The sequence below is a fragment of the Leptodactylus fuscus genome, chromosome 2, assembly GCF_031893055.1.
Source record: "Leptodactylus fuscus isolate aLepFus1 chromosome 2, aLepFus1.hap2, whole genome shotgun sequence".
Classification (NCBI taxonomy): Eukaryota; Metazoa; Chordata; class Amphibia; order Anura; family Leptodactylidae; genus Leptodactylus; species Leptodactylus fuscus.
Window position 1 is genome coordinate 274,455,497 of NC_134266.1, and position 25,705 is coordinate 274,481,201.

A 25,705-nucleotide genomic window follows, 5' to 3' on the forward strand; every position below is an offset into this window, starting at 1 on the left:
ATAACTTTTTGGGGCTCTATCGGGTGTTTAATTGTGATTTTTGTGAGATAAACTTTTTCCCATAGGGATGCATTGGCCAGCGCTGATTGGCCGAATTCCGTACTCTGGCCAATTAGTGCTGGCCAATGCATTCTATTAGCTTGATGAAGCAGAGTGTGCACAAGGGTTCAAGCGCACCCTCGGCTCTGATGTAGCAGAGCCGAGGCTGCACAAGGGTTCAAGCGCACCCTCGGCTCTGATGTAGGAGAGCCGAGGGTGCACTTGAACCCTTGTGCACCCTCAGCTCTGCTACATCAGAGCCGAGGGTGCGCTTGAACCCTTGTGCACACTCTGCTTCATCAAGCTAATAGAATGCATTGGCCAGCGCTGATTGGCCAATGTATTCTATTAGCCTGATGAAGTAGAGCTGAATGTGTGTGCTAAGCACACACATTCAGCTCTACTTCATCGGGCTAATAGAATGCATTGGCCAGCGCTGATTGGCCAGAGTACGGAACTCGACCAATCAGCGCTGGCTCTGCTGGAGGAGGCGGAGTCTAAGATCGCTCCACACCAGTCTCCATTCAGGTCCGACCTTAGACTCCGCCTCCTCCGGCAGAGCCAGCGCTGATTGGCCGAAGGCTGGCCAATGCATTCCTATGCGAATGCAGAGACTTAGCAGTGCTGAGTCAGTTTTGCTCAACTACACATCTGATGCACACTCGGCACTGCTACATCAGATGTAGCAATCTGATGTAGCAGAGCCGAGGGTGCACTAGAACCCCTGTGCAAACTCAGTTCACGCTAATAGAATGCATTGGCCAGCGCTGATTGGCCAATGCATTCTATTAGCCCGATGAAGTAGAGCTGAATGTGTGTGCTAAGCACACACATTCAGCACTGCTTCATCAAGCCAATACAATGCATTAGCCAGTGCTGATTGGCCAGAGTACGGAATTCGGCCAATCAGCGCTGGCTCTGCTGGAGGAGGCGGAGTCTAAGATCGCTCCACACCAGTCTCCATTCAGGTCCGACCTTAGACTCCGCCTCCTCCGGCAGAGCCAGCGCTGATTGGCCGAAGGCTGGCCAATGCATTCCTATGCGAATGCATACTTAGCAGTGCTGAGTCAGTTTTGCTCAACTACACATCTGATGCACACTCGGCACTGCTACATCAGATGTAGCAATCTGATGTAGCAGAGCCGAGGGTGCACTAGAACCCCTGTGCAAACTCAGTTCACGCTAATAGAATGCATTGGCCAGCGCTGATTGGCCAATGCATTCTATTAGCCCGATGAAGTAGAGCTGAATGTGTGTGCTAAGCACACACATTCAGCACTGCTTCATCAAGCCAATACAATGCATTAGCCAGTGCTGATTGGCCAGAGTACGGAATTCGGCCAATCAGCGCTGGCTCTGCTGGAGGAGGCGGAGTCTAAGGTCGGACCTGAATGGAGACTGGTGTGGAGCGATCTTAGACTCCGCCTCCTCCAGCAGAGCCAGCGCTGATTGGTCGAGTTCCGTACTCTGGCCAATCAGCGCTGGCCAATGCATTCTATTAGCCCGATGAAGTAGAGCTGAATGTGTGTGCTTAGCACACACATTCAGCTCTACTTCATCAGGCTAATAGAATACATTGGCCAATCAGCGCTGGCCAATGCATTCTATTAGCTTGATGAAGCAGAGTGTGCACAAGGGTTCAAGCGCACCCTCGGCTCTGATGTAGCAGAGCTGAGGGTGCACAAGGGTTCAAGTGCACCCTCGGCTCTCCTACATCAGAGCCGAGGGTGCGCTTGAACCCTTGTGCACACTCTGCTTCATCAAGCTAATAGAATGCATTGGCCAGCACTGATTGGCCAGAGTACGGAATTCGGCCAATCAGCGCTGGCCAATGCATTCTATTAGCCCGATGAAGTAGAGCTGAATGTGTGTGCTAAGCACACACATTCAGCACTGCTTCATCACGCCAATACAATGCATTAGCCAGTGCTGATTGGCCAGAGTACGGAATTCGGCCAATCAGCGCTGGCTCTGCTGGAGGAGGCGGAGTCTAAGATCGCTCCACACCAGTCTCCATTCAGGTCCGACCTTAGACTCCGCCTCCTCCAGCAGAGCCAGCGCTGATTGGTCGAGTTCCGTACTCTGGCCAATCAGCGCTGGCCAATGCATTCTATTAGCCCGATGAAGTAGAGCTGAATGTGTGTGCTTAGCACACACATTCAGCTCTACTTCATCGGGCTAATAGAATGCATTGGCCAATCAGCGCTGGCCAATGCATTCTATTAGCGTGAACTGAGTTTGCACAGGGGTTCTAGTGCACCCTCGGCTCTGCTACATCAGATTGCTACATCTGATGTAGCAGTGCCGAGTGTGCATCAGATGTGTAGTTGAGCAAAACTGACTCAGCACTGCTAAGTCTGCATTCGCATAGGAATGCATTGGCCAGCCTTCGGCCAATCAGCGCTGGCTCTGCCGGAGGAGGCGGAGTCTAAGGTCGGACCTGAATGGAGACTGGTGTGGAGCGACCTTAGACTCCGCCTCCTCCAGCAGAGCCAGCGCTGATTGGCCGAATTCCGTACTCTGGCCAATCAGCACTGGCTAATGCATTGTATTGGCTTGATGAAGCAGTGCTGAATGTGTGTGCTTAGCACACACATTCAGCTCTACTTCATCGGGCTAATAGAATGCATTGGCCAGCGCTGATTGGCCGAATTCCGTACTCTGGCCAATCAGCACTGGCTAATGCATTGTATTGGCTTGATGAAGCAGTGCTGAATGTGTGTGCTTAGCACACACATTCAGCTCTACTTCATCGGGCTAATAGAATGCATTGGCCAATCAGCGCTGGCCAATGCATTCTATTAGCGTGAACTGAGTTTGCACAGGGGTTCTAGTGCACCCTCGGCTCTGCTACATCAGATTGCTACATCTGATGTAGCAGTGCCGAGTGTGCATCAGATGTGTAGTTGAGCAAAACTGACTCAGCACTGCTAAGTCTGCATTCGCATAGGAATGCATTGGCCAGCCTTCGGCCAATCAGCGCTGGCTCTGCCGGAGGAGGCGGAGTCTAAGGTCGGACCTGAATGGAGACTGGTGTGGAGCGACCTTAGACTCCGCCTCCTCCAGCAGAGCCAGCGCTGATTGGCCGAATTCCGTACTCTGGCCAATCAGCACTGGCTAATGCATTGTATTGGCTTGATGAAGCAGTGCTGAATGTGTGTGCTTAGCACACACATTCAGCTCTACTTCATCGGGCTAATAGAATGCATTGGCCAATCAGCGCTGGCCAATGCATTCTATTAGCGTGAACTGAGTTTGCACAGGGGTTCTAGTGCACCCTCGGCTCTGCTACATCAGATTGCTACATCTGATGTAGCAGTGCCGAGTGTGCATCAGATGTGTAGTTGAGCAAAACTGACTCAGCACTGCTAAGTCTGCATTCGCATAGGAATGCATTGGCCAGCTTTCGGCCAATCAGCGCTGGCTCTGCCGGAGGAGGCGGAGTCTAAGGTCGGACCTGAATGGAGACTGGTGTGGAGCTATCTTAGACTCCGCCTCCTCCAGCAGAGCCAGCGCTGATTGGTCGAGTTCCGTACTCTGGCCAATCAGCACTGGCCAATGCATTTCTATGGGGAAAAGTTAGCTTGCGAAAATCGCAAACTGACAGGGATTTCCATGAAATAAAGTGACTTTTATGCCCCCAGACATGCTTCCCCTGCTGTCCCAGTGTCATTCCAGGGTGTTGGTATCATTTCCTGGGGTGTCATAGTGGACTTGGTGACCCTCCAGACACGAATTTGGGTTTCCCCCTTAACGAGTTTATGTTCCCCATAGACTATAATGGGGTTCGAAACCCATTCGAACACTCGAACAGTGAGCGGCTGTTCGAATCGAATTTCGAACCTCGAACATTTTAGTGTTCGCTCATCTCTACTACCTAGTTAATGGTCTGCACCATTCATGTAATAGGAAAGCGTCACCAGGGGGCTTGTGACCAACGTATTCCCGAACCAAGACAACAGGACAAATGGAGTCCCCTAAAGCTCGAATGTTCAACAAGGTTCCACTACCGAATAAATCCATTTTTATTTTTCGTTGAAAACAGACCACTGAGATTGTTATTGCTTGCGCTGACCAGCTCATGGAAGCGCATTACTCCAATAAAGGCTAAAAAAACGCAAGTGCACCTCCCCGACTCCGGGACCGTGGGACACAATCCAGGAATTTGAGACATACCTCCATCCAACCGGGACCACGGGACACGATTCTGAGTCCAGGACTGTCCCGCAGAATCTGGGATCGTTGGGAGGTATGTTTTAAAGACTGCACTAGAGATGAGCGAACATCGAAATATTCAATATTCGTTCTGAATAGCCCCTCAATATTCAACTATTCAAACGAATATCGAACCCCATTATAGTCTATAAAGTTCGTTTCAGGGGAAACCACCATTCCACTCAGGAGAGTCACCAAGTCCACTATGACACCCCAGGAAATGATGCCAACACCTCTGGAATGACACTGGGACAGCAGGGGAAGCATGTCTGGGGGCATCTAACACACCAAAGACCCTCTATTACCCCAACATCACAGCCTAACAACTACACACTATACACACTCAAAAAAACCTCTATGAGGGTGCATTCACACGGAGTAAATGCGGCGCGCAATGCGCCGCGTTTATGGGACGTTTGCACCGGGCTTTTGACATTGCATGTTTGTGGTCGCGTTAACACAATTAATGGCAACACGTTAATGGCGACATGTTAATGGCACCCCGTGGCCAAAGTACCACCACTGAAGCACCCCACTTCAGTACCACCACTGAAGTTTCATGTGTGTGCTCACGTTCTTCAATTCCTCCTCCTCCTCATACTCCTCCATCGTCAGCGTTGCACAATTCTGCTCCTACTAGGCTCCCTCCACCCTGATACCCCCAACTCTGCTGGTTAGAGGCTCTACTCACTCCGAGGGCCAAAAACTAAATCTCTGCTGTTTAAAGTCTCAACTCACCCAAAGAACCAACAAATCTCTGCTGGTACAAGGCTAAAATAAGTTAAAGGGCCTAAAATTCAGCAGGTAAAAGGCTGAAGTCATCTGAAGGGCCTCAATCTCTGCTGGGAGCTCAGCTTATGGGCCTGGAACTTAATTTGGAAGGGCTCATGTTAAGGGCCTGAAAAGTGAATTTTGGAAGGTCTTACCACATTTCCAGGTGTTTTCCCACTTTGATAGATGTTTTTTGTGTAGTTGTTAGGCTGTGATAGTGGGGTAATAGAGGGTCTTTGGTGTGTTAGATGCCCCCAGACACGCTCCCCCTGCTGTCGCAGTTGTATTCCAGAGGTGTTGGCATCATTTCCTGGGGTGTCATAGTGGACTTGGTGACCCTCCTGAGTCGAATGGTGGGATCCCCTGAAACGAAGCATTTTCTCCCATAGACTATAATGGGGTTCGATATTCGTTCGAATAGTCAAATATTGAGGGGCTATTCGAAATGAATAACGAATATCGAATATTTTACTGTTCGCTCATCTCTAGTCATGATGCATGTCACATTCCTCAGGATACATTGAGCCAAGAGCAGGGGACGCAGTCTGCACGGGGCCCTGGAGGATGAGGGGGCCCATAGGTCTTAATACAGCATAATAAGACACCAGTATTATACATAGTAAATGGGTGTCCCGTTACAGATTTTGCATTGGGGCCCAGGACCTTCTAGTCATGCCTCTGGCCAAGAGACTTAAGAAATTACACTTTTGTATGAAGATTGTATAAGCACTGGCCTAAAAATGAAAAATTCCGAAATAAAAAAAATCTGTAAAAAGACTAAAATAACCACAAATAACTTTTTTCACAACAAAGTTTATTAAATATAAGACCCAAAGCATAAAATAATATACACATTCCTGGTAGAGTGAAGGACCAAGAGAACAGCGGAGACCTGGGCATAGCCAAAACAGTGGCAGCAATGGATCAGTGGAGGTGAGTATAGATATTTGGATATCACTAGAAAACTAGGGTTGAGATTTCAGGATCGATTTCCGATCATTTTCCAGCCGATCCCGATTGTGAAATTTGCTCGATCGCTGATCGGGATCCGATCTTTTCCGAATCCGGTCGCTCAACCCTAGTCAATGCTTCTCTATGGGAAAATTCACTTTTCGGGTTGAGCCGATCTTGAGATTTCAAAATCCCATTTCCAATCATTTTCCAGCCGATCGCGATCGTGAAATTTGCTCCGATCCAATCTTTTCCGAACCCGATAGAAAACCCATTTAATAGAAATAGGGCTATATGGTACAAACCCAATAAAGACTAATTTAACTCTAAATCTTGAAATTCAGGCCTAAAGTGAACCAATTTAATTTCCCATTGACCCATCACACTCAAAAGAAGCTAAGATCAAGAAGGTTACCTGAAGTTCTCAAGGTGGCCAACACAGTAGATAGAGGTAGGTAGATGTGTGGCTGAATAACAATCGTTTGGTGGACACTATATAGTCATTCAGATTGGCTGTAAATGTTCAATAACACAAGGCAAAGGACAGATTGGGAAAGGTTTGAGATTGTCCTTTACAAATAAAGGTCTTTCATCTTACTATCTAACAAAAACTTCAACAATGGTCAACTTCTTCTCCGACGATGACACAATGAACGACTCTTACCATTGACATAGTCATCGACTTTAGTCTAACGTGAATGGGCACTATGACCTAGATACAGTAGTCTGTGTATCTGCCTAAGAAATGGATGGACCATGTCCAGGGTCAACTAAATCTATTTTTTAACCACTTATTGCCTAGTCAAGATAAGGACATCAGTCTTGACCACAGAATATCCTTTTTGGCACAGCACAGCTAAAAATGTTCTAAAGTCTGAAGACTTTAGATCAGAGGTTCCCAAACGTTTTTTTTCTTGTAGACCACTTTCAAAATTTTACTGGTTTCGGTGGACCTCCTGCTGCTACATTTCTACCATATTCCCAAAACTCATCAAAAAATGTGAAGATTAGATCTAACGTAGACCCCTGTTGAGTCTCCCGTGGACCCCTCCACCTGGACCATTTTGGGAATCACTGCTTCAGATAGGTCTCTGAAGGAGTCTTCCGGGACTAAAATGTTGACCTATCCTTAGGTATATCAGATTGGCTGGGGGCTGACACCTGGAACCTCAAAGCCTAGAACCCCCTACTGATCTAAGGATGAGGTTACCGATCCTAAGGGCAGGTCATTGATATTTTAGTCCTCGAAAACTCCTTAAAATCTTAACTTTCAACGTATCTGACTTGCAAAGTTTGTGAAGACCACTTTGTTATTTTTTTGAAGAATACATTTTCTTAATGTATTTGCTAAAAACTTCATCTCTAATCCCATAGATAAGAGGGCTGAGGAGCCGCGGCAAACACATGAATATCAAAAAGTTAAAAGCCATCAAAATGAGGACATATTCTCCATTGTAGGACTCTGTGATTGAGGACGTCAATGACAGGAGACACAGAAGCAATTGAATGGCATGGAGCAGTAGGGTCCTACCGGCCTTCGAGGCAGAAGAACTCTTAGAGTTAGTTTTTCGAGCTATGATGATAACTTTGATGTAGGTGAACAGAATAACAAAAGCAACAAGAAATAGACTACCGATGAAGGACAATGACCTTATGACGGACTGCAAAGGTTGCACTATGAGGGACTCCTGTCTGCATGCTAGGAATTCGAAGAAAAATGTCTTCTCCACTGAGACAATCAAGACCGTAAAATCGGCAATATTAGGGAGCAGTCCGACAAACCACATGGCTGCAATGACAAAGTAAGTTCTTTGGGTTGTACAAAACATGACATACCTCAATGGGAAGCAAATGGCTATGTAACGCTCCAAAGCCATGGCCGCAAGGTTATAGGGAGTCACCTTGAAGGTAATAGTCGCTAGAGTGACCATGACATAGCAGATGGGCATCGGAACAGATCTAACATAGGTATAGAACACGGAGAGGACAAGTCCCATGATAAGATACAAGGTATCATTGATGAGCATGTGGGCAAAGAGGATATATCGAGTGTTCTCCTGGACATGAGGAGTGGTGAAGAAGACAATCAGCAGGACAACGATGAAGTAGATGAAGAAGAAGAAGAATAAGAATGTTAGGATAAAAAATATGACTAACAGAATCTCATAGGCCTTAGTGTATTGGAAGGCCAACTGCGTCACATATAGATCAATACTAGTTATATTCATTACTGAGGAGCCTGGAGGAACCATAAGAAGATGAACTTTCAACACTAGAAGAAAATAGATAAAGTATGAGTCAAAAACATCCAAAAACATTTTTACTAATCTCAGAGATCTTAGGACTTGTCCATGACTTGACATAATCCAGTTTGACTGGATACAAAATCCATCACATATCTCCAACCACTGGAGATTTTCTTCAGAGCATAGCATTGGTTTTGGAGATTCACCTCTTTAGCCTCTAAATCTGCCCACCATGAATATACTCGGATGCTCTACTGGATGGATACAAAATCCACCACATATCCTCAGTATGTGTAGATGAGCAGTAACACTATTTTGGTCCTTTATGTGAGTTGCAATCACTTTGGGCTGTTCCCTTCTGCAAGCTCTCTCTCTAATTCTCAGTTGTCCCATAGCTGGTGTCAGGAAACTAGCTGCTGGAATGTCTCCCATACACTGGAACATGGGAAGAATATGCAAATCTGACTTCCATGATGTAATTAGGAAGACAGAGCCTCAGTCAAGCAATCCAATAGAGGGCGCTCCCTTTAACATCATGCCGACCTTCTCAGAGGCCTTTGTTTGCAATGATGTTGGGATTTTACTAGGTAGTCTCTCAGCCAAGGACAGCTGTTTCGATGTTATTGCATCTCGTCAGCTTGGCGCAGAGAGGACTGACCTGGCAGAGGTGAGAGGCTTCAGACAGGGTTTATGGAGTGACGATATCCCATACACTGCACACTGAAAGTAGAAGAGAGTTCCCTCCATAACTAACACATGGTAGGTGGTGACCCTGTTGAAGTTTTTTTTTTTTTCATTGGATCTTTATGTTACACCTCTAGAATGTCTTTTGGCTGATGTTTTTGAAGCGATATTATGGCTAGTAACAAATTCATGTCCCCACCTTGGTAAACCTGGCCACATCCTATATCATAAGATAACTATGAGCTGTATCCACTGTATCCATTACAATGAATACATTCCACTCTGCTACATTTGGGTGTTGACACTATTTGCTATCACTTACCACACACAGTTATGGCTGTTTTCAAGTTTTTGACTGTTTCGCTTATTCAGTTGTGCATCTTCTCCGTCCTGTCCATGCTGAGCGGTATCATTAATACTGGGAGCATCAGAATATACGGCAAAACCTCCCTGAGCTCGGTTCCTATATATCATCACCAGGTGTCCCAGGGGGCAGGGCTGTTAACTTAGTTAATTAGTTTCATGAACATCAGGATGACAAGATGATATTAATGAGGGTTTTGGATGATTTGTAGGCCATCTCCGAGGACACAAGGTCAATCCAAGAAAGTAATAAGAATAAAAATAATTAGAGTAGACATAGAAAATCCTGGAAATATGTAGATTATTCAATCTCAGACCATGTGAAATTAAAACATATATTTTTTTTAGCAGGATGCCTTTGAAGGATGGTGGAAATCTGGCCCCCCAGCAGTAGAGGGATGTCAGGGAAGGATGGTGGAAGTCTAGCCCAGCAGTAGTAGAGAGATGTCTCAGAAGGATAGTGGAAATATGGCCCACCAGTAGTAGAGGGATGCTTCGGATGGATAGAGGAAGTCTGGCCCATCAGGAGTAGAGGGATGCCTCGGGAGAATGGTGGAAATATGGCCCACCAGTAGTAGGCCAATGGTTGCACATTGTTGTGGGTCAAGAAACCAATGTCATATTGATCTCTTATGGGCACGATGAGAGCTTACAAGAAGGATAGTGGAAGTCTGGCCCATCACTAGTATAGGGATGCTTCGGAAGGATAGTGGAAATATGGCCACCAGTAGTAGAGGGATGCTTTGGAAGGATAGTGAAAATTTGGCTCATCATTAGTAGAGGGATGCTTCGGAAGGATAGTGGAAGTCTGATCCATCACTAGTAGAGGGATGCTTCAGAAGGATAGTGGAAATATGGCCACCAGTAGTAGAGGGATTTCTCAGGATAGTGGAAATATGGTCCATCACTAGTAGAGGGATGCTTTGGAAGGATAGTGGAAATGTGGCCCACCAGTACTAGATGGGTGCCTTGTAAGAATGGTGAAAATCTGTCCCACCAACAGTAGACCAATGGTTGCACAATGTTGTGAGTCAAGAAACCAATGTCATATTGCTCTGTTGTGGGCATGATGAGAGCTCGGCCATTTGCAATTGGTTGTCATATTTTTCAAATATTAGTATATTATAAGCATGAATCTGACTATCAGTTGAACTAATGTTCTTATGAAACAGGGCTGCAGGGTGGTAACCTAACTCAGGGTTATTCTGCCCCTACAGAAATGTAAACTACAAAGATTAGGTGGTGCCACCGAGTGATTAGATGCCAGGGAAAATTGCACACAATAGTCTCGGGTACCAAGACATTTGCAAAATAGCTCAATTAGTCCACATGGCGAAGAAGGTATGGCCATACACTCTCTAATGGTCCTCAGGTCACAGATTGTAACAGACAGATGTTCTCTAGATATCTCCATCGCAGTGGTGTTGCAGTGCTCTAGTGAAGATACTTAAACTCACCACCAGGGTTGGACTTGCCATATACCGTATAGGTAGGGGCATGGCTAGCAAAGACTTGGCCATACTTCCACAGCATAGGATTCCCCTTCCTGGCCCTCACACAGTATAACACCCGATTTACACACACTATTATGTCTCAAGGTGGTCTCCATACAGTATAATGTCCTATAGTGGCCCCTCCACACAGTATAAAGTCCCATAGTGGCCCCTGCACATTGTATAATGGACCATTGAAGCATCCACAGAGAATTATGTCCCATTATGATCCCAACAGATTTGGAATTTTTTGGGTACACCACTTATAAATTAGTATTATAGTTTTCAGACCCCAGAGTATAATGATCGGAGGTAGAATGTGTAATGAATAATGCGTCATTATGCGTTGTAACACCGGCCTGATCTAAAGAGGTCCAAGAAAGCATGGGGCCTCTTCACTGGGCCTCCGATCATTATACTCTGTGGTCTGAAACGGAGGAAGAAGGGGAAGCGGAGGATGCCTTGAGCAGGAGTGGGAAACGGTAAGTAAATAGGGCCCATTAACTGATGGGTCCAGTTGCTAGGGCTGCTACGATGGTACTTAGGGGGGCACTCTGGGACACTATATTGTGTGGAGTAGCCACTATGGGGCCTAATACTGTGAGGAGAGGCCTCTATGGGATATTATACTGTGTTCAAGGGCCACTATGGGTGATTATACTTGATGAAGGTGTCTGATAGCTGACTTTGCACTATGTGGAGGCGCCTATGTAACAGTATTCTGTGTGCAGGGGCCACTATGGGACATTGTACTGTTTGGATGGGTCACTATGGGACATTATAATTTGTGGAGGGGCCACTATGGGACATTATACTGTGTACTGAGAGAGCTTTATACTGTATTGGGCCACTGACTGGGCATTATACAGTGGGTGCACCACTGAGTAGGCATTGTACTATGTGTGAGCTGCTTAGGGGGCATTACACTGTGTTTGGGCCACTTAGGAGGCATTATACTGTGTGGAGGGCCAATTTCTACCTCTCCTTTTCACTATCCCTGCAGCTTAATGTAATCTACCTTTTCCTCGCCATCTTGCACCTTTCAGTACACATCTGCCTCCAAAGACATACTGATCGAAAATTTAGATTGTAAGCCCTACATGGGATAGTGGCTAGATAATGTCTCCGCAGTCATTGTGGTACAGACATGTCTAGCAGTCGATCTCAGGGAGTCTTTTTACAAGAAAGTGGGAGATTTTTTAGGTTCTCTTGTTGCGTTCTGGGGCAAATTTGCCCACTCTGTCACCCCATAGATCCCCCGCAATAAGATTGTGGGGTCAAAGGGTTTGCCTGCAACTTGCCCACAAATAAAGAGCCCTGACAGATCTTTGTCAACTAAACAGTACAAACTATTAGGTGTCAGAATACGGAGAAAATTGTTCTTTTTCAAAAAGTAATGTTTTATTTGTAAAAGTGATAAAATGTAATAAAACCAATATAAGTCTGGTATCACCGTAATTGTAATGACCTGCCAGACAAAGGCAACATGCCAGATAAAATAACTGTAACTACATTTAAAGCTCCCCTAGAGAAGGCAGGGATCGTTTATTACCTTCCCGATCACTGTATACACTGCTATGGGTGCCGCAGTCCAGTGGATTAGACCAGAGGATGGGAGTTGTAGTGGCAGATAGAGTGTCACCTGCTAGGCCGAGCACACTGCACATACACCCCAATCCCACTCCAGGGTCGGACACAGTCAAAGGGGGTCCTGCAGCTCTACCGGATGGTGGTGGTAGTAGTAGTTCCCCTGGGGCACTTCTAGTTGGAGAAAGGACCTCTCCTCTCTGAGCCGGTGTGATGGTGTTCAGAAGGGCCCTGATGGTGATGCAGGCACAATTCAGGAATCCAGATGGTGCCATGAAACCAAGAAACTGTTTATTAACTGAACTGGGATGAGCACAACAACAGCTGGTAGATGGGGGTAGTAGTCCACTGTACAATCCCCCTGCCTTGGCTTTAGGAGGTTGCCCAGAGATGTTACAGGTTCTGCAAATAAGTCCACAAGTACTCCTCCTCCAATTTAGGATGTTGGGGCTAGTACTGGAACATGGAGTTCTGACAGGTATCTGGTTACCTGGAGACTAGCCCCGAATAAGTTCCTCCTGACGGAGTCCTCTGTTGTTCTCCTGGCATGGCTGGCAAATGTCCAGACAAACTTTACCCTTGACTCAGAGCTGTCTGGATGAGCCTGGGGCAGAAAGTGGTCCTCCGTGAGGCTGTAATGGCTGACCGTTGGCCCAGAGCAGTTGGTGTGTAGGAAGACTCTGCACTGTGTATTGAACAAGGTCTAACCTGGAACTAAATGAACTCTGGTCCAAGGATCACCGGGGAGAAAGATCTCCTACAACCTTGCCCAGTGGCCTGTGAAAGGCCAGGGCTGAACCAAGGCAAGGGTTTGAACAGTGAAAGGGGAAATAACAAATGCAAACAGTGACACATAACATGAAGGACGGGACATACCAACATAACCCAGAGGCACTATAGACAAACACTTGAAGCAGTAGCACTCTGGGATGCTGCACAGGCGTCACCATGATGCAGCTCTCCTCTGACCTGGTAGTCAGGGAAGGATGGGTAAAGCCATATGTGTTACTGAAAAAAGACAAAGAAATGAGTAGAATAACCCAAATGTTAAAAATGAAAAACCTGGAAAGTCTGGTCCTGGACCAGAAATTGGCCCGGTACTGAGGTTAAAGAGCATCCACTAGGGCTGGGGTTGAGCGGATACATGGTATTACCTGAGGGACACCTACATTTTTCTCTTTAACAGTGTTAGGGGACCTGCAGATTGTCAGATGGTGGTAGTAATGTTTCCTTGTGGAACATCCTAATATTAGTAAGTCTCATCGAACCTGATGGTGGTTGGCGTGCCCTGGATGGTAGGTGCTGGCATGAGAATCAGGAGACAGGGTTGCAAATGTAGAAGTGCACAGTTTTACAGTATATAACCAAACACCTTCCAGAAACTGGAGGTACACGTCTTAGGCAGAGTTCACACAGAGGAAAGTGGAGCGCAATCTGGCACGTATACATGTGCCGGCAGATGACGCGCTCAAAATGCTCCCATTCATTTCAATGGAGTTCGTATCGTTTACGCTGCATTATTTTGCGCCCGTGATTTTGAGGCCGCAAAATCACGGGCGCAAAATAACGTGGCATATACGATCCGAACTCCCATTGAAATGAATGGGAGCATTTTGAGCGCATCATCTGCCGGCACGTGTATACGTGCCAGATTGCGCTCCACTTTCCTCCATGTGAACTCTGCCTTAGAGAGCATCCACTGGGGTGAGGCTGTGCTAATACATGGTACTTCCCGATGGCTGTGTTTCTTGCTGGGACAGTCTTCCTTCGTGTGTGCATGTGCCCGGTCTGTGGTACAATGGCATGGATGATACCTCTGTGCTGCCTATGCCTCCTCAGAACCATTCACTTCATCTAGTGAAGCAGGTCACAAAACAGAGAGGACTCACTTCTGCGTACATGGACCTGTGATAATACACGGGTGTGTGCAAGGGGTCCTAAAGAGGAATGGGTCAGTGTGCTAGCCATGGTCGTGTGTATAGAGTCTTACAGGGTGCTATACCGATCAAAACTACAAAATGTCTGCAATGCCCTGGATACGAGAAGCCAATAATGAGTTGCCTTGTGTGACCAGAGGCTACAGGTAGCGTCGTGGCTATGAGGTTCATAGAACTTCACCCTCACATTTGTATCTTGCACCCTGAATAAAGGAGAAATACCATCTCCCATCTCCCATCTACCTCGTCTTCCTAACCCTCTGGCTCTCCCCTCCACCAAGGACTCCTCAGTCAGGGGCCTGATATCAATTCAGCCCCAGCTCCAAATGGCTCACCCTGTTAAAGGCACAGATACCCTATACAATAACACATTCTGCAGGAAAATCTGTGTACACACTTTTTGCAGTATTCCCAGTGGGACACAACTGTATTACTTCTCCTGTCTTGTCCGATGGGGTAGTGATATGTATTATCGTGTAGGTCACTGCTACTAAAGATACACAATTCTGAGCCTCTTGCAGATATAGGTGACACCATTACACCCAGGTGTGGCCCCTACGTTCCTTGTCCCATTTAGAATAGTGAGATATTTTATGTGTCCGGATGACCTCCAAGGCCCAGTAGTGACTTCTATAGCTGCATACCCCATAGCTAGGCCCTTAATCTTAGGTATCGGCATGCTAGGAACAGGGTCTTAGCTATAGGGGGTACAGAAGTAGAAGTTGCCCCCAATATCAGTTGCCTAAGGGTGCTAAAAGGTTTCTTAGTCACATAAGATCAGTATTATCAGTGGTCCATAGCAGTTGGGGGTCCTATTAAATATTTTGGAGCCTACAAGTTACTTTGCTAAAGGGGGCATATCACAGTGCGCTGCCACAACCCAATGGAAGGAGCCTGAGTATGGGGTAGTAGATGTGGTGGTGATGTCGCAGATAGGCCAGAGACACTCGAACTGCTCCAGCCCACGTCCTAGACTGTAACACTGTCCAAGGAGGTACCTGATGGTGGTGGTGGTTTTCCTCTCTTACCCTGAGCCATGTGGTGGTGTTCAAAAAGTCGCTGATAGTAAATGCAGGAACGACTCAGGAGGCAGTGGTGCAACCAAAATGAACTTTACTGTGGTATCCAATAACTTATTCACTTTCCTGATAGGAGTTGTAGTTAGGACTTACACTGTGATGGCTATTCCCAGACTTGGGATGAGAGGTACTCAGTATAAAATGGGTGGCTTTCTCCACTCCAAATATTTAAAGCCTCTGCCTCACCCACTATGGCTATGAGGGCTGAATTATATGGAGATAAAAGGGTCCAGGCTGGTGGTTCTGTAAACTGCGACTTCTTCCAAATTGGCACTCTTTACTCCTCTGTAGGGCTGACAGCAATCTCTTCCCTGTATCAGGGCTGTAGTTGGTTGCTGATGGGCAGTTGGTCACTTCTCCTCCCTCAGGGGCTGCAGAGAACTCACAGCAGGTATCTTTTGGCTTCTAGCACACTCATCACTCAATTAAAGGTCCCTGTAGTATAGTACCAAGTCCTCTAATACAAAGGGGTAGCCAGAACACAGTAGTAGAGTATCATAAGGGGAACATAAACCATATGGGAAGTTGCAAAATTCTACAATACAGGGGAAAACACATAAAACATTCCAAAATCCATATATACATAACACAGTGGCTGCACTGGCCCTCCTCCAGCTTGATACACAACAGCACTCAATTATTACTAAGCAGAAATAGGACTCTAAAAGGACATAGAGACCCGTCATCGCTGACCAACAGCCTCTCTTTCTCACGCCGTAGCCGTTACTCATTGTTGCAATGGAATTGGCACTCATGGACAGACTGACCCACAAGAGTACCAGAGAATCCTCCAGAAGAAACTATGGTCTATTGTCTAGTGGTCGTTGGAGGCTGTGCCCAAGAAGGACACTGTGGATTCTCCTTATGAGGAGAGTAGTAGGGCTATTCTTGGGTATTTTGGCATGAATTTTCTGTTGTAGTGTGTCTAATACTCTTCGGGGTTCGCTACATTTTCATGGACATTTCCACAGAGCTTTAAAGACATTGTGAGTCACTGTCCCGAGGAGGTCTCACAATCTAAACTCCATATCAGTATGTCTTTGGAGTGTGGGAGGAAACCCACGCAAACACATGGGAACATATAATCTCCATGCAGATGTTGTCCTTGACTGGATTTGACCTCCGGACCCCAGCGTTGTTAACCACTGAGCCGCCGTGCTGCCATGTTGTTGGGGTGCCAATGTGGAAACTATGACAAACGGTACTTGTAGACACTGAGGTTACATCTCTTATTGGTGAACTCCGGTTGACTTTATGAGAACATAGTCAAAGATGGGAGTTTTTTTCCAGGATTTCCTTGGCTCCAAAAGCAATGGATCCACCTCTGCACATACATGACTGACGGATTCCATAGTGCAAACACGTAATAATAAGAAACTCAATGATTTACTGTTACAACTCAACAGTTGTATCTCTTATGTGATACACGTTGACTTGGTTGATATCTATGTGGTCATGGACTATGGTGGATGGGTAAAAGAGTTGTAGACTTAAAGGTTTGCCGAATACAACTTTTTGATGCTTTTATTGAACACTTCATCCCTTATACCATAGATGAGAGGGCTGAGGAGTCTTGGAAAACACATGAGCAGCAAGAAGTTGGCCATGGTCAGGGTGACGATGTAATCTCCACGGTATGACTCGGTAATGGAGGAGGTTAATGACAACATACATAAAATGAGTTGTAGCGTGTGAAGCATGAGGGTTCTACCAGCCTTGGAGGCAGAAGATCTACCAGAACCACTTTTCCGAGCAACCAACATCACCTTGATGTAGGTGAAAAGTATGACAAGAGCCACCAGGAATAGACTACAAATGTAGGTGGTGGACCTTATAAAGTTCTGCAACGGCTGGACAATGACCCGTTCCTGTTTGCATAAGAGATTCTGGGAGTAAAAATCCTTCTGAACAGAACGACTGAGGACGACAAAGTCCGCTACACCTGGGAGCAGACCAACAACCCACATTAACATCATGGTGAGATAGGTCCGTTGGGCAGTACATAAAATGGCATGTCTTAGAGGAAAACAAATGGCTATGTATCGCTCGAAAGCCATGGCCGCCAAGTTGTACGGGGTGATCTTAAAAGTGGCGATTGCCAGGGTGAGAATGAAGTAACATATGGGCACTTGGATATAAAAGTTAAACTGGAAGGCTAAGGAAAGGAAGAGCGTCAAGATGAGGTACAACATGTCATTAAGGAGCATATGAATGAAGAGGATGTAGCGGGAACTGTCCCGGATGTAAGGCGTGGTGAAGTAGACCATCAGCAAAACCATCATGAAGTAGAGGGAGATGCAGAAACAGAAAACTGACAAGATGGAGAAGACTATTCTCATGACTTCATTTATTCTAACCGCAAACATAGACACATAGGTCACATTGTTGTACAGAACTGTAGAGTTCATCACCATCGCAGGAGAGTGCTGGAGAGACCTACAAGACAGGCAAAACACAGAACCTTAGAAGCAAACATTGACCAAGACAACTAAAAATGATAAAATACAGTATGGACACCACCGAATGTGTATTACCCCAACCCTGCAGATAGATAGGTTACTGTCACCAGAACCAGTATATCACCCCAGTCCTGCAGATAGATAGGTTATACTGTCACCTGAACCAGCATATCACCCCAGCCCTGCAGATAGATAGGTTACTGTCACCAGAACCAGCATATCACCTCAGTCCTGCAGATAGATAGGTTACTGTCACCAGATTTAGCATATCACCCCAGCCCTGCAGATAGATAGGTTACTGTCACCAGAACCAGTATATCACCCCAGTCCTGCAGATAGATAGGTTATACTGTCACCTGAACCAGCATATCACCCCAGCCCTGCAGATAGATAGGTTAGTGTCACCAGACCCAGCATATCACCTCAGCCCTGCAGATAGATAGGTTACTGTCACCTGAACCAGCATATCACCCCAGTCCTGCTGATAGATAGGTTAGTGTCACCAGACCCAGCATATCACCCCAGTCCTGCAGATAGATAGGTTACTGTCACCTGAACCAGCATATCACCCCAGCCCTGCAGATAGATAGGTTACTGTCACCTGAACCAGCATATCACCTCGGCCCTGCAGATAGATAGGTTAGTGTCACCAGACCCAGCATATCACCTCAGCCCTGCAGATAGATAGGTTACTGTCACCAGACCCAGCATATCACCCCAGCCATGCAGATAGATAGGTTACTGTCACCAGACCCAGTATATCACCCCAGCCCTGCAGATAGATAGGTTACTGTCACCTGAACCAGCATATCACCTCAGCCCTGCAGATAGATAGGTTACTGTCACCAGAACCAGCATATCACCCCAGTCCTGCTGATAGATAGGTTAGTGTCACCAGACCCAGCATATCACCTCAGCCCTGCAGATAGATAGGTTACTGTCACCAGACCCAGCATATCACCTCAGCCCTGCAGATAGATAGGTTACTGTCACCTGAACCAGCATATCACCTCAGCCCTGCAGATAGATAGGTTAGTGTCACCAGACCCAGCATATCACCTCAGCCCTGCAGATAGATAGGTTACTGTCACCAGACCCAGCATATCACCCCGGCCCTGCAGATAGATAGGTTACTGTCACCAGAACCAGCATATCACCCCAGCCCTGCAGATAGATAGGTTACTGTCACCAGAACCAGAACATCCCCCCAGCCCTGCAGATAGATAGGTTAGTGTCACCAGAACCAGCATATCAACCCAGCCTTTCAGATAGATAGGTTAGTGTCACCAGAACCAGCATATCAACCCAGCCCTGCAGATAGATAGGTTACTGTCACCAGATTTAGCATATCACCCCAGCCTTGAAGATAGATAGGTTAGTGTTACCAGAACCAGCATATCACCCCAGCCCTGCAGATAGATAGGTTACTGTTACTAGACCCAGCATATCACCCCAGCCCTGCAGATAGATAGGTTAGAGTCACCAGAACCAGTATATCACCCCAATCTTATAGATGGATAGGTTAGTGTCACCAAAACCAGCATATCACCCCAGCCCTGCAAATAGATAGGTTACTGTCACCAGAACCAGCATATCACCCCAGCCCTGCAGATAGATAGGTTTCTGTCACCAGAACCAGTATATCACCCCAGCCCTGCAAATAGATAGGTTACTGTCACCAGAACCAGCATATCACCCCAGCCCTGCAGATAGATAGGTTACTGTCACCAGAACCAGCATATCACCCCAGCCTGCAGATAGATAGGTTACTGTCACCAGACCCAGCATATCACCCCAGCCTGCAGATAGATAGGTTAGTGTCACCAGAACCAGCATATCACCCCAGCCTGCAGATAGATAGGTTACTGTCACCAGACCCAGCATATCACCCCAGCCTGCAGATAGATAGGTTACTGTCACCAGACCCAGCATATCACCCCAATCTTGTAGATAGATAGGTTAGTGTCACCAGAACCAGCATATCACCCCAGCCCTGCAGATAGATAGGTTACTGTCACCAGAACCAGCATATCACCCCAGCCCTGCAGATAGATAGGTTACTGTCACCAGAACCTAGGATATAAATAGATAGGTTGCCTCTGTTATGAGAAGTCACCAATCTTGTTAAAATGCAAATGAAACGTTTGGAGCAATGAGGACGTTGGCATTGACTGGTGGTATATAATACGTACTGGTGGTATATAATACATACTGGTGGTATATAAGCAGGAGCTGGATAGCTGAATCCTTGATGGATTGGGGTCAGGTTCCCGCTGGTCTTGTCTCCCGGGCTTCGGAGGATATATTGTATCTCTCCTTCTCTATTCTTTACATTATTGGTGGCGATCCCCTCATCTAGTTGCATAAATATTCACACCCTTTCGGAGATGTTAGTGATATATATATCTTACCCCAGCCGAGATCTTCAGGGACACCTGGAGCGCTGGAGTGGGTGATACATGTGGTGCATATAATTCTGTCTGACAGCTCAGTAATTACCGGGTTAATTAGGTGAAATAGTCGTGTTTGTCTATTGCAGCTCTTAATGGTGTCCCTTATGTACAGATGTGGTGACTGAATATCACGGCCTGCTCTGGCGTAATCTAAGATCTGGATAAGATTCTATGTAAAGTAGCAGAGATGAGTTCCTTGACACATGGTCATCCTGGGACACACATCTGGACTAGAGATGAGCAAATCTCGGAAAATTTGTTTCGTTTTGGTCCAAACTTGTTGAGCGTGAGCCAAAAGTGCACTTAATATACAAGTATATATTTATCTTACTTACATATAACCAACGTAACGGAAGTGGAGGAAACCACACAAACATGGAGGGAACATACCAATTCCAGGCAGATGTTGTTAGCTGCTGTATCAAGGTGTCAAGGTGTGGAAACTCTTAATAAATAACTACTCTCCTTCCATCACTTCTCCTGGGCACCCTTAGTCTCCTCTTCTGGCCTCCTGGGTTATGTCACGGGCCTCAGGGAACTATGATTGGGCCTCGATGGTCACAGTGGACACTTTATCGCAGCTGTCCTCCAAAGCATATAACATGACCCAAGAGTCCACCAGAGGACACAGATGGAAAACTGGATGCCCCCACAATGCCCAGGAAAGGCGATGACTGAAGTTCAGTGTAGATGTTTGTAACCTCTCCTAGGCATCCACCTCTTACACCCTGTGGCCATGGGTGATGAACCTCCAAAGTTTTGAGTTCTGGTCAAGCCTAAAACTTTTGGAAAATTCAGGTCGAATCTTATTCAATCTGAACCGGTTCGCTCATCTGTAATCTGGACATGTACGGCCAAGACTAAAGGTATGGCAGGGGATATCTGTATATTTGTGCTATCCAGTATGTGCCCCAACACTCTATGGATATGTAACAAGTACCAATGGCCGGTCACCAGCACTGGGTCCATGGCAATATGGCTGCTCCGTATGGGCTCCACGGTGGCTAATGTGCCTTCCTCGGCCTGTCCTTTCCGATCTGCCACCTGACACTAACCCTCTATGTCACTGGCGATAAGGGACACAGACAGTGGACTCCTCACTGAAGGTCTCTTTACCGAGGCGGACGTTGCCCATATAGCAGATGGAATACGTTGGCATTGGAGGTTTTTAAGAGAAAAGGTGACACCTTACCTGAAGACCTGAACAGAGTGTCCCGAAAACTGATTCACAATGAGCTGGGTTTCGTAAGAACCTGCCCAATATTTTGGCTTTTTCCAAACTTGGGATTCATGTTGCACAAATCTGGAAAAATAATAGCCAACTATGTGCGCCTTGGTGAATTTGGCCCCTCCCATTCCCCTCTAGTTCTCTTTTTTTGCCCCCACAAAGTATAATGCCCCTACAGTGGCCATGACACGGTATGCCCCACATTATAATGTCCACCTCCAGCTGCATCTACATAATAATGCCCTTCTTCAGTCACCCTCATATTATAATGTCCCCCTCCAGTTGCCCCCCATAATAACGCCCCCCTACAGTTCACAGTTCCCTTCATATTATAAAGTCCCCATCCATCTGCCCCCACAATATAAAGTTCTTCTCCAGTTGACCCCACAGTATAATGCCCCCCCAACTTCTCCCAGTTTAGTGGATCAAATGAAAAGAAAAACCGTAATCTCCCCTCTCCCGGTTCCCTGCTGTCTCATCTTTTTCCCAAGATGGCGCCGCATTGAGTGGCTGCCTCGATACAGAGCTCCAAGCTGAGAGCAACCTTTATCTTTCCTTTTCACTCTTTCTTCAAAAATCCTCTAACCAAGCAAACTAGCACTATGACTTAGCAGCTATAAATCGAATGGAAGATCCTGTGGATTATTTTTTTTCCCTTTTGTTTCTATTGTTAAAGCATGGACAAGACTCCAGACCTGATCACCTGGAGTTTCCTGTGTGCACATGTGCCTCTTACCATCCCCCAGGAGCTAAGGACAGCATGGCCACCATGCGGCAGAGAAAGCTGGAGGAGAAACCTACATGGAAGTGTGGACTTCTTCTCTCAAGGAGATGATTTTTGGAGTCTATTGCTGATGTGGGACGATGCTACAGCCTGGGAACCATCACCCACCTACCCCATGAGTTATGGAAGCTTGGCAAGAGAGCAGCACTCTGTCTACCTGGATGACTTCAGACTTCTTTGGGCAGTAGAACACAGTGGTAAGAAGAAAGGAGGAGGAGGGCTAGTGATGAAGGACATTTGGGGCATTTATTGTGGTTAATGGACAATAGCGCTGATACAAGATACCGAACTATCAGCTGTGAGCAGGAGATCTCACCACCTACCAAAGGAACTGCCACATGTTATCATGATAGCTGCATATGTCCCCAACTCTGCAAAAAAACATTTCTGCCTGTTATACCTATATGCTGTGACACCCCTCCTCGTGTCCTCCAACCACGGTAGGAATGTATTAACATCACTCCGCACAGAGAACTAAATGATCCTGCAGTGTGTCTGTGTTTCTTTCTTTTTAGTTGCTATGATTCCTAGGATTTCTCTGCCATGAGCTTGTATGTGTTGCTCTCCTGTTATATACTACTGTACCATCTATGAAACTGTATCACTGAAATTTCCCCATTGTGGGACTATTAAAGGATTATCTTATCTTATCTTATCTCCTGACGTGATGTCACCACATGTGATAAGTGATGTCACTACATAGATCCAACTCAAGACATCGGACGCTGAGACAGGGGCTCGAATGGTGGAGTGGGGACTGGGACAGGAGCTGGAATCCGGGACTGGCCTGCTGAATCCGGGATGGCTGTGAGGTATGTGAAGGTATATAATAATGGAGCAGGAGGATTGTGGGTAATAGTGGTTTCTGAAATCATATGAGGCATGGTCAGGCAAGGAAATGTGGCTGATACATGAGTGGTGCTGTTAAGGACACTTATCTGTCATCCATAGCAGGACCGGGCTGTCAGACCTCGCAGTGATCAGGAGAACAGGGGACTATAAGTATATAGAGCGCTAGCGCACATGTGTACTCCTGATCACTGGGGACTCTCAGCAATATGACACTTATCCCCTATCCTGTGTCCTTAAAGGGATCCTATCATTTAAACTCAATTTTTTCTGCCTATCATGTAAGAATAGCCTTAAGAAAGGCTGTTCATCTCCTACCTTATGTTGTTTTCTCCACGCTGCCATTCCCTAGAAATCACAGTTTTCGCTGGTATGCATATGGTTTCTCTCGCAGCACCAGGGGCGGGCCCCAGCACTCAAACAGCACTGGGGGCATCCCCAATGTTGCGAGAGAACTCTCCAGCGCCCCCTCTAACTTCTTCAGGAAAGGGTCTTCTGGGGGTTGGCTTCAAATTTCTAGGTCTCCAGCCTAGTGCAAAGCCGACTGCGCATGCCCACCGGCCACAAGAAAATGGCCGTATGCACAGTATTGTAAGCATCCATTTTCTTGCGGCCGGCAGGTATGCACAGGTATGCAATGTCCCCGTTTATCTGCTACCAGCTTAATTGTCCCCCTTTATTTGCCCCCCTACATCTGCCCCCAGTTAAATATCCTCATTTATCTCTCTCCAGTCAAATCTACCCCCCTTCCACAATATTCACCTCTCCTCAGTCTCTTCTCCTGGAGTGTTCAAGGAGCTTCAGGCGTGATGTGAGTGACATCATCATATCACGTCTACAGCTCCTGGGGCCAGAGAATAGAGAGGGAACAGTGTCCATGAACGACTCCTGTATCACCATTGTATTCAACTTATATCCATCCTCTCTGGACACAGATGAGTTGAATCCAGGATATACATCTCGCCGACCAGGACCATGGGACAGTGATACAGTGGGTATGAGGTTACCCCCCCCCCCCATATACAACCTCCAGTGCTATATACTGATACTTTTATATGCAGGTTACCCCCATAAACAACCTCCAGAGCTGTATACTTATATCTGTTGTATGCACACTACAGATGGAGACGGCCATTGTACAGATCAGAGATGGTGCTAGTGGCACTATGTTAGGCAGGGTCGTTGCTGTCGGAGCTACTTCATCATAACCACATGGATCCTACAAGCTTCTTTCTCATGATATAAGAACTGTCCCTATTGCATATTTGATAACTGGGTAGGATTTGCTAGGCTGTCCCTAGATTTCAGTGTAGGTCCCAGTGAATATATGTCCTGGGCATAGTCTCAGTAATTTTCTAGCCCTGTGAGCAGTTCTGTGTTCCAGACTCTCCTATAATTTGTTCCGATGCCTGCAGAGCTGTGAGTAATGAATCAATACTCACCACTCACTCCTAAGGGGGGATGAGAGGGGCATTATCCTGTATGAGGGCTTGAAGTGGGGCCATATACTGTGTGGGGCACACTACTAGGTATATTATACTGTGTGTGGGGACACTAAGGGGGCGTTATTTTGGCATTATATGGAGGCATTAAGGTAACTCATCTTTAATGCTACCCATGCATTACCACTGCATTTCTGGACACCCTTAGCACTACTTAGCACTGAGTTGTATTCTTGGCCTTCACCAGGAAGGTCTGCACCAAATTCGCTCCTCAATATCATCCCTGTACACCAGTCTTCTGACATACAGGGAATGATATGCCGGTCGATACACTGCTTGCTAACGTTGCCACTCTTTTCCTTGCCGAACTCCCAAAAATTGTGAAGTTATATAAACTATAGTAATACCTGTGTCAAGTCGGTACAGTAAAATCTGGCATTTTTTGTTTTTGTGGCACACGCCACAGACACAATTTCTCCAGCGATGCTCTAGGTGTGCCGAACGTCTCTGGAGAAAATCACGCTCACCTGCAGATTTCCTCCACTTCAAGTTTATGCTTAAAACATATAGCTCTGCCCTTTACCTCGCCAAACAAGACTATTTCACCGCCCTCATCTGTTCTCTCTCCAGCAACCCTAAAAGGCTTTTTGAAACCTTTCACTCCTTACTCACACCCAAGGTACAGACGCCATTCACAGACCTTAGTGCTGATGACCTGGCCATGTATTTCCATGATAAAATTGATAAGATCCGTCAGGAAATTACTGCCCAAGCCTCAGGTGGCATTGACTCCCACACCTACGATAGTACTGATCCCCTCACCAGCCGCACCTCAGACTGTCCATTCTCATCTTTTGAACCTGTTACAGAAGAGGAAGTCTCCCAGCTACTTTCTTCATCTCGCCCCACAACCTGCAGTAGTGACCCCTTCCCCTCACACCTTCTCCAATCTCTGTCCCCTGCTGTCACTACTTACCTTACTAAAATATTTAACCTCTCTCTCTCTTCTGGAATCTTCCCATCCTCCTTCAAGCATGCTGTTATAACCCCGCTACTGAAAAAACCCTCCCTGGACCCATCCTGTGCTGCTAACTATCGACCCGTCTCTAACCTCCCCTTCATCTC

The 25,705-nt window shown here is 46.5% G+C and overlaps 2 protein-coding genes across 2 annotated transcripts; both read right to left on the reverse strand.

The window, feature by feature from the left end:
• Nucleotides 1-7,286: 7,286 nt before the first annotated feature.
• LOC142194154 (odorant receptor 131-2-like) lies at nucleotides 7,287-15,324 on the reverse strand. Its single transcript, XM_075263169.1, has 2 exons — nucleotides 15,285-15,324; nucleotides 7,287-8,248 (listed from the first exon to the last, which is right to left on the reverse strand). Exons 1-2 carry the CDS (start codon nucleotides 15,322-15,324, stop codon nucleotides 7,287-7,289), a joined length of 1,002 nt encoding a protein of 333 aa, XP_075119270.1.
• A 1,531-nt stretch (nucleotides 15,325-16,855) lies between these two features.
• LOC142194155 (odorant receptor 131-2-like) lies at nucleotides 16,856-17,779 on the reverse strand. The gene has a single exon (XM_075263171.1). It carries the CDS (start codon nucleotides 17,777-17,779, stop codon nucleotides 16,856-16,858), a length of 924 nt encoding a protein of 307 aa, XP_075119272.1.
• Between the last annotated feature and the right edge of the window lie 7,926 nt (nucleotides 17,780-25,705).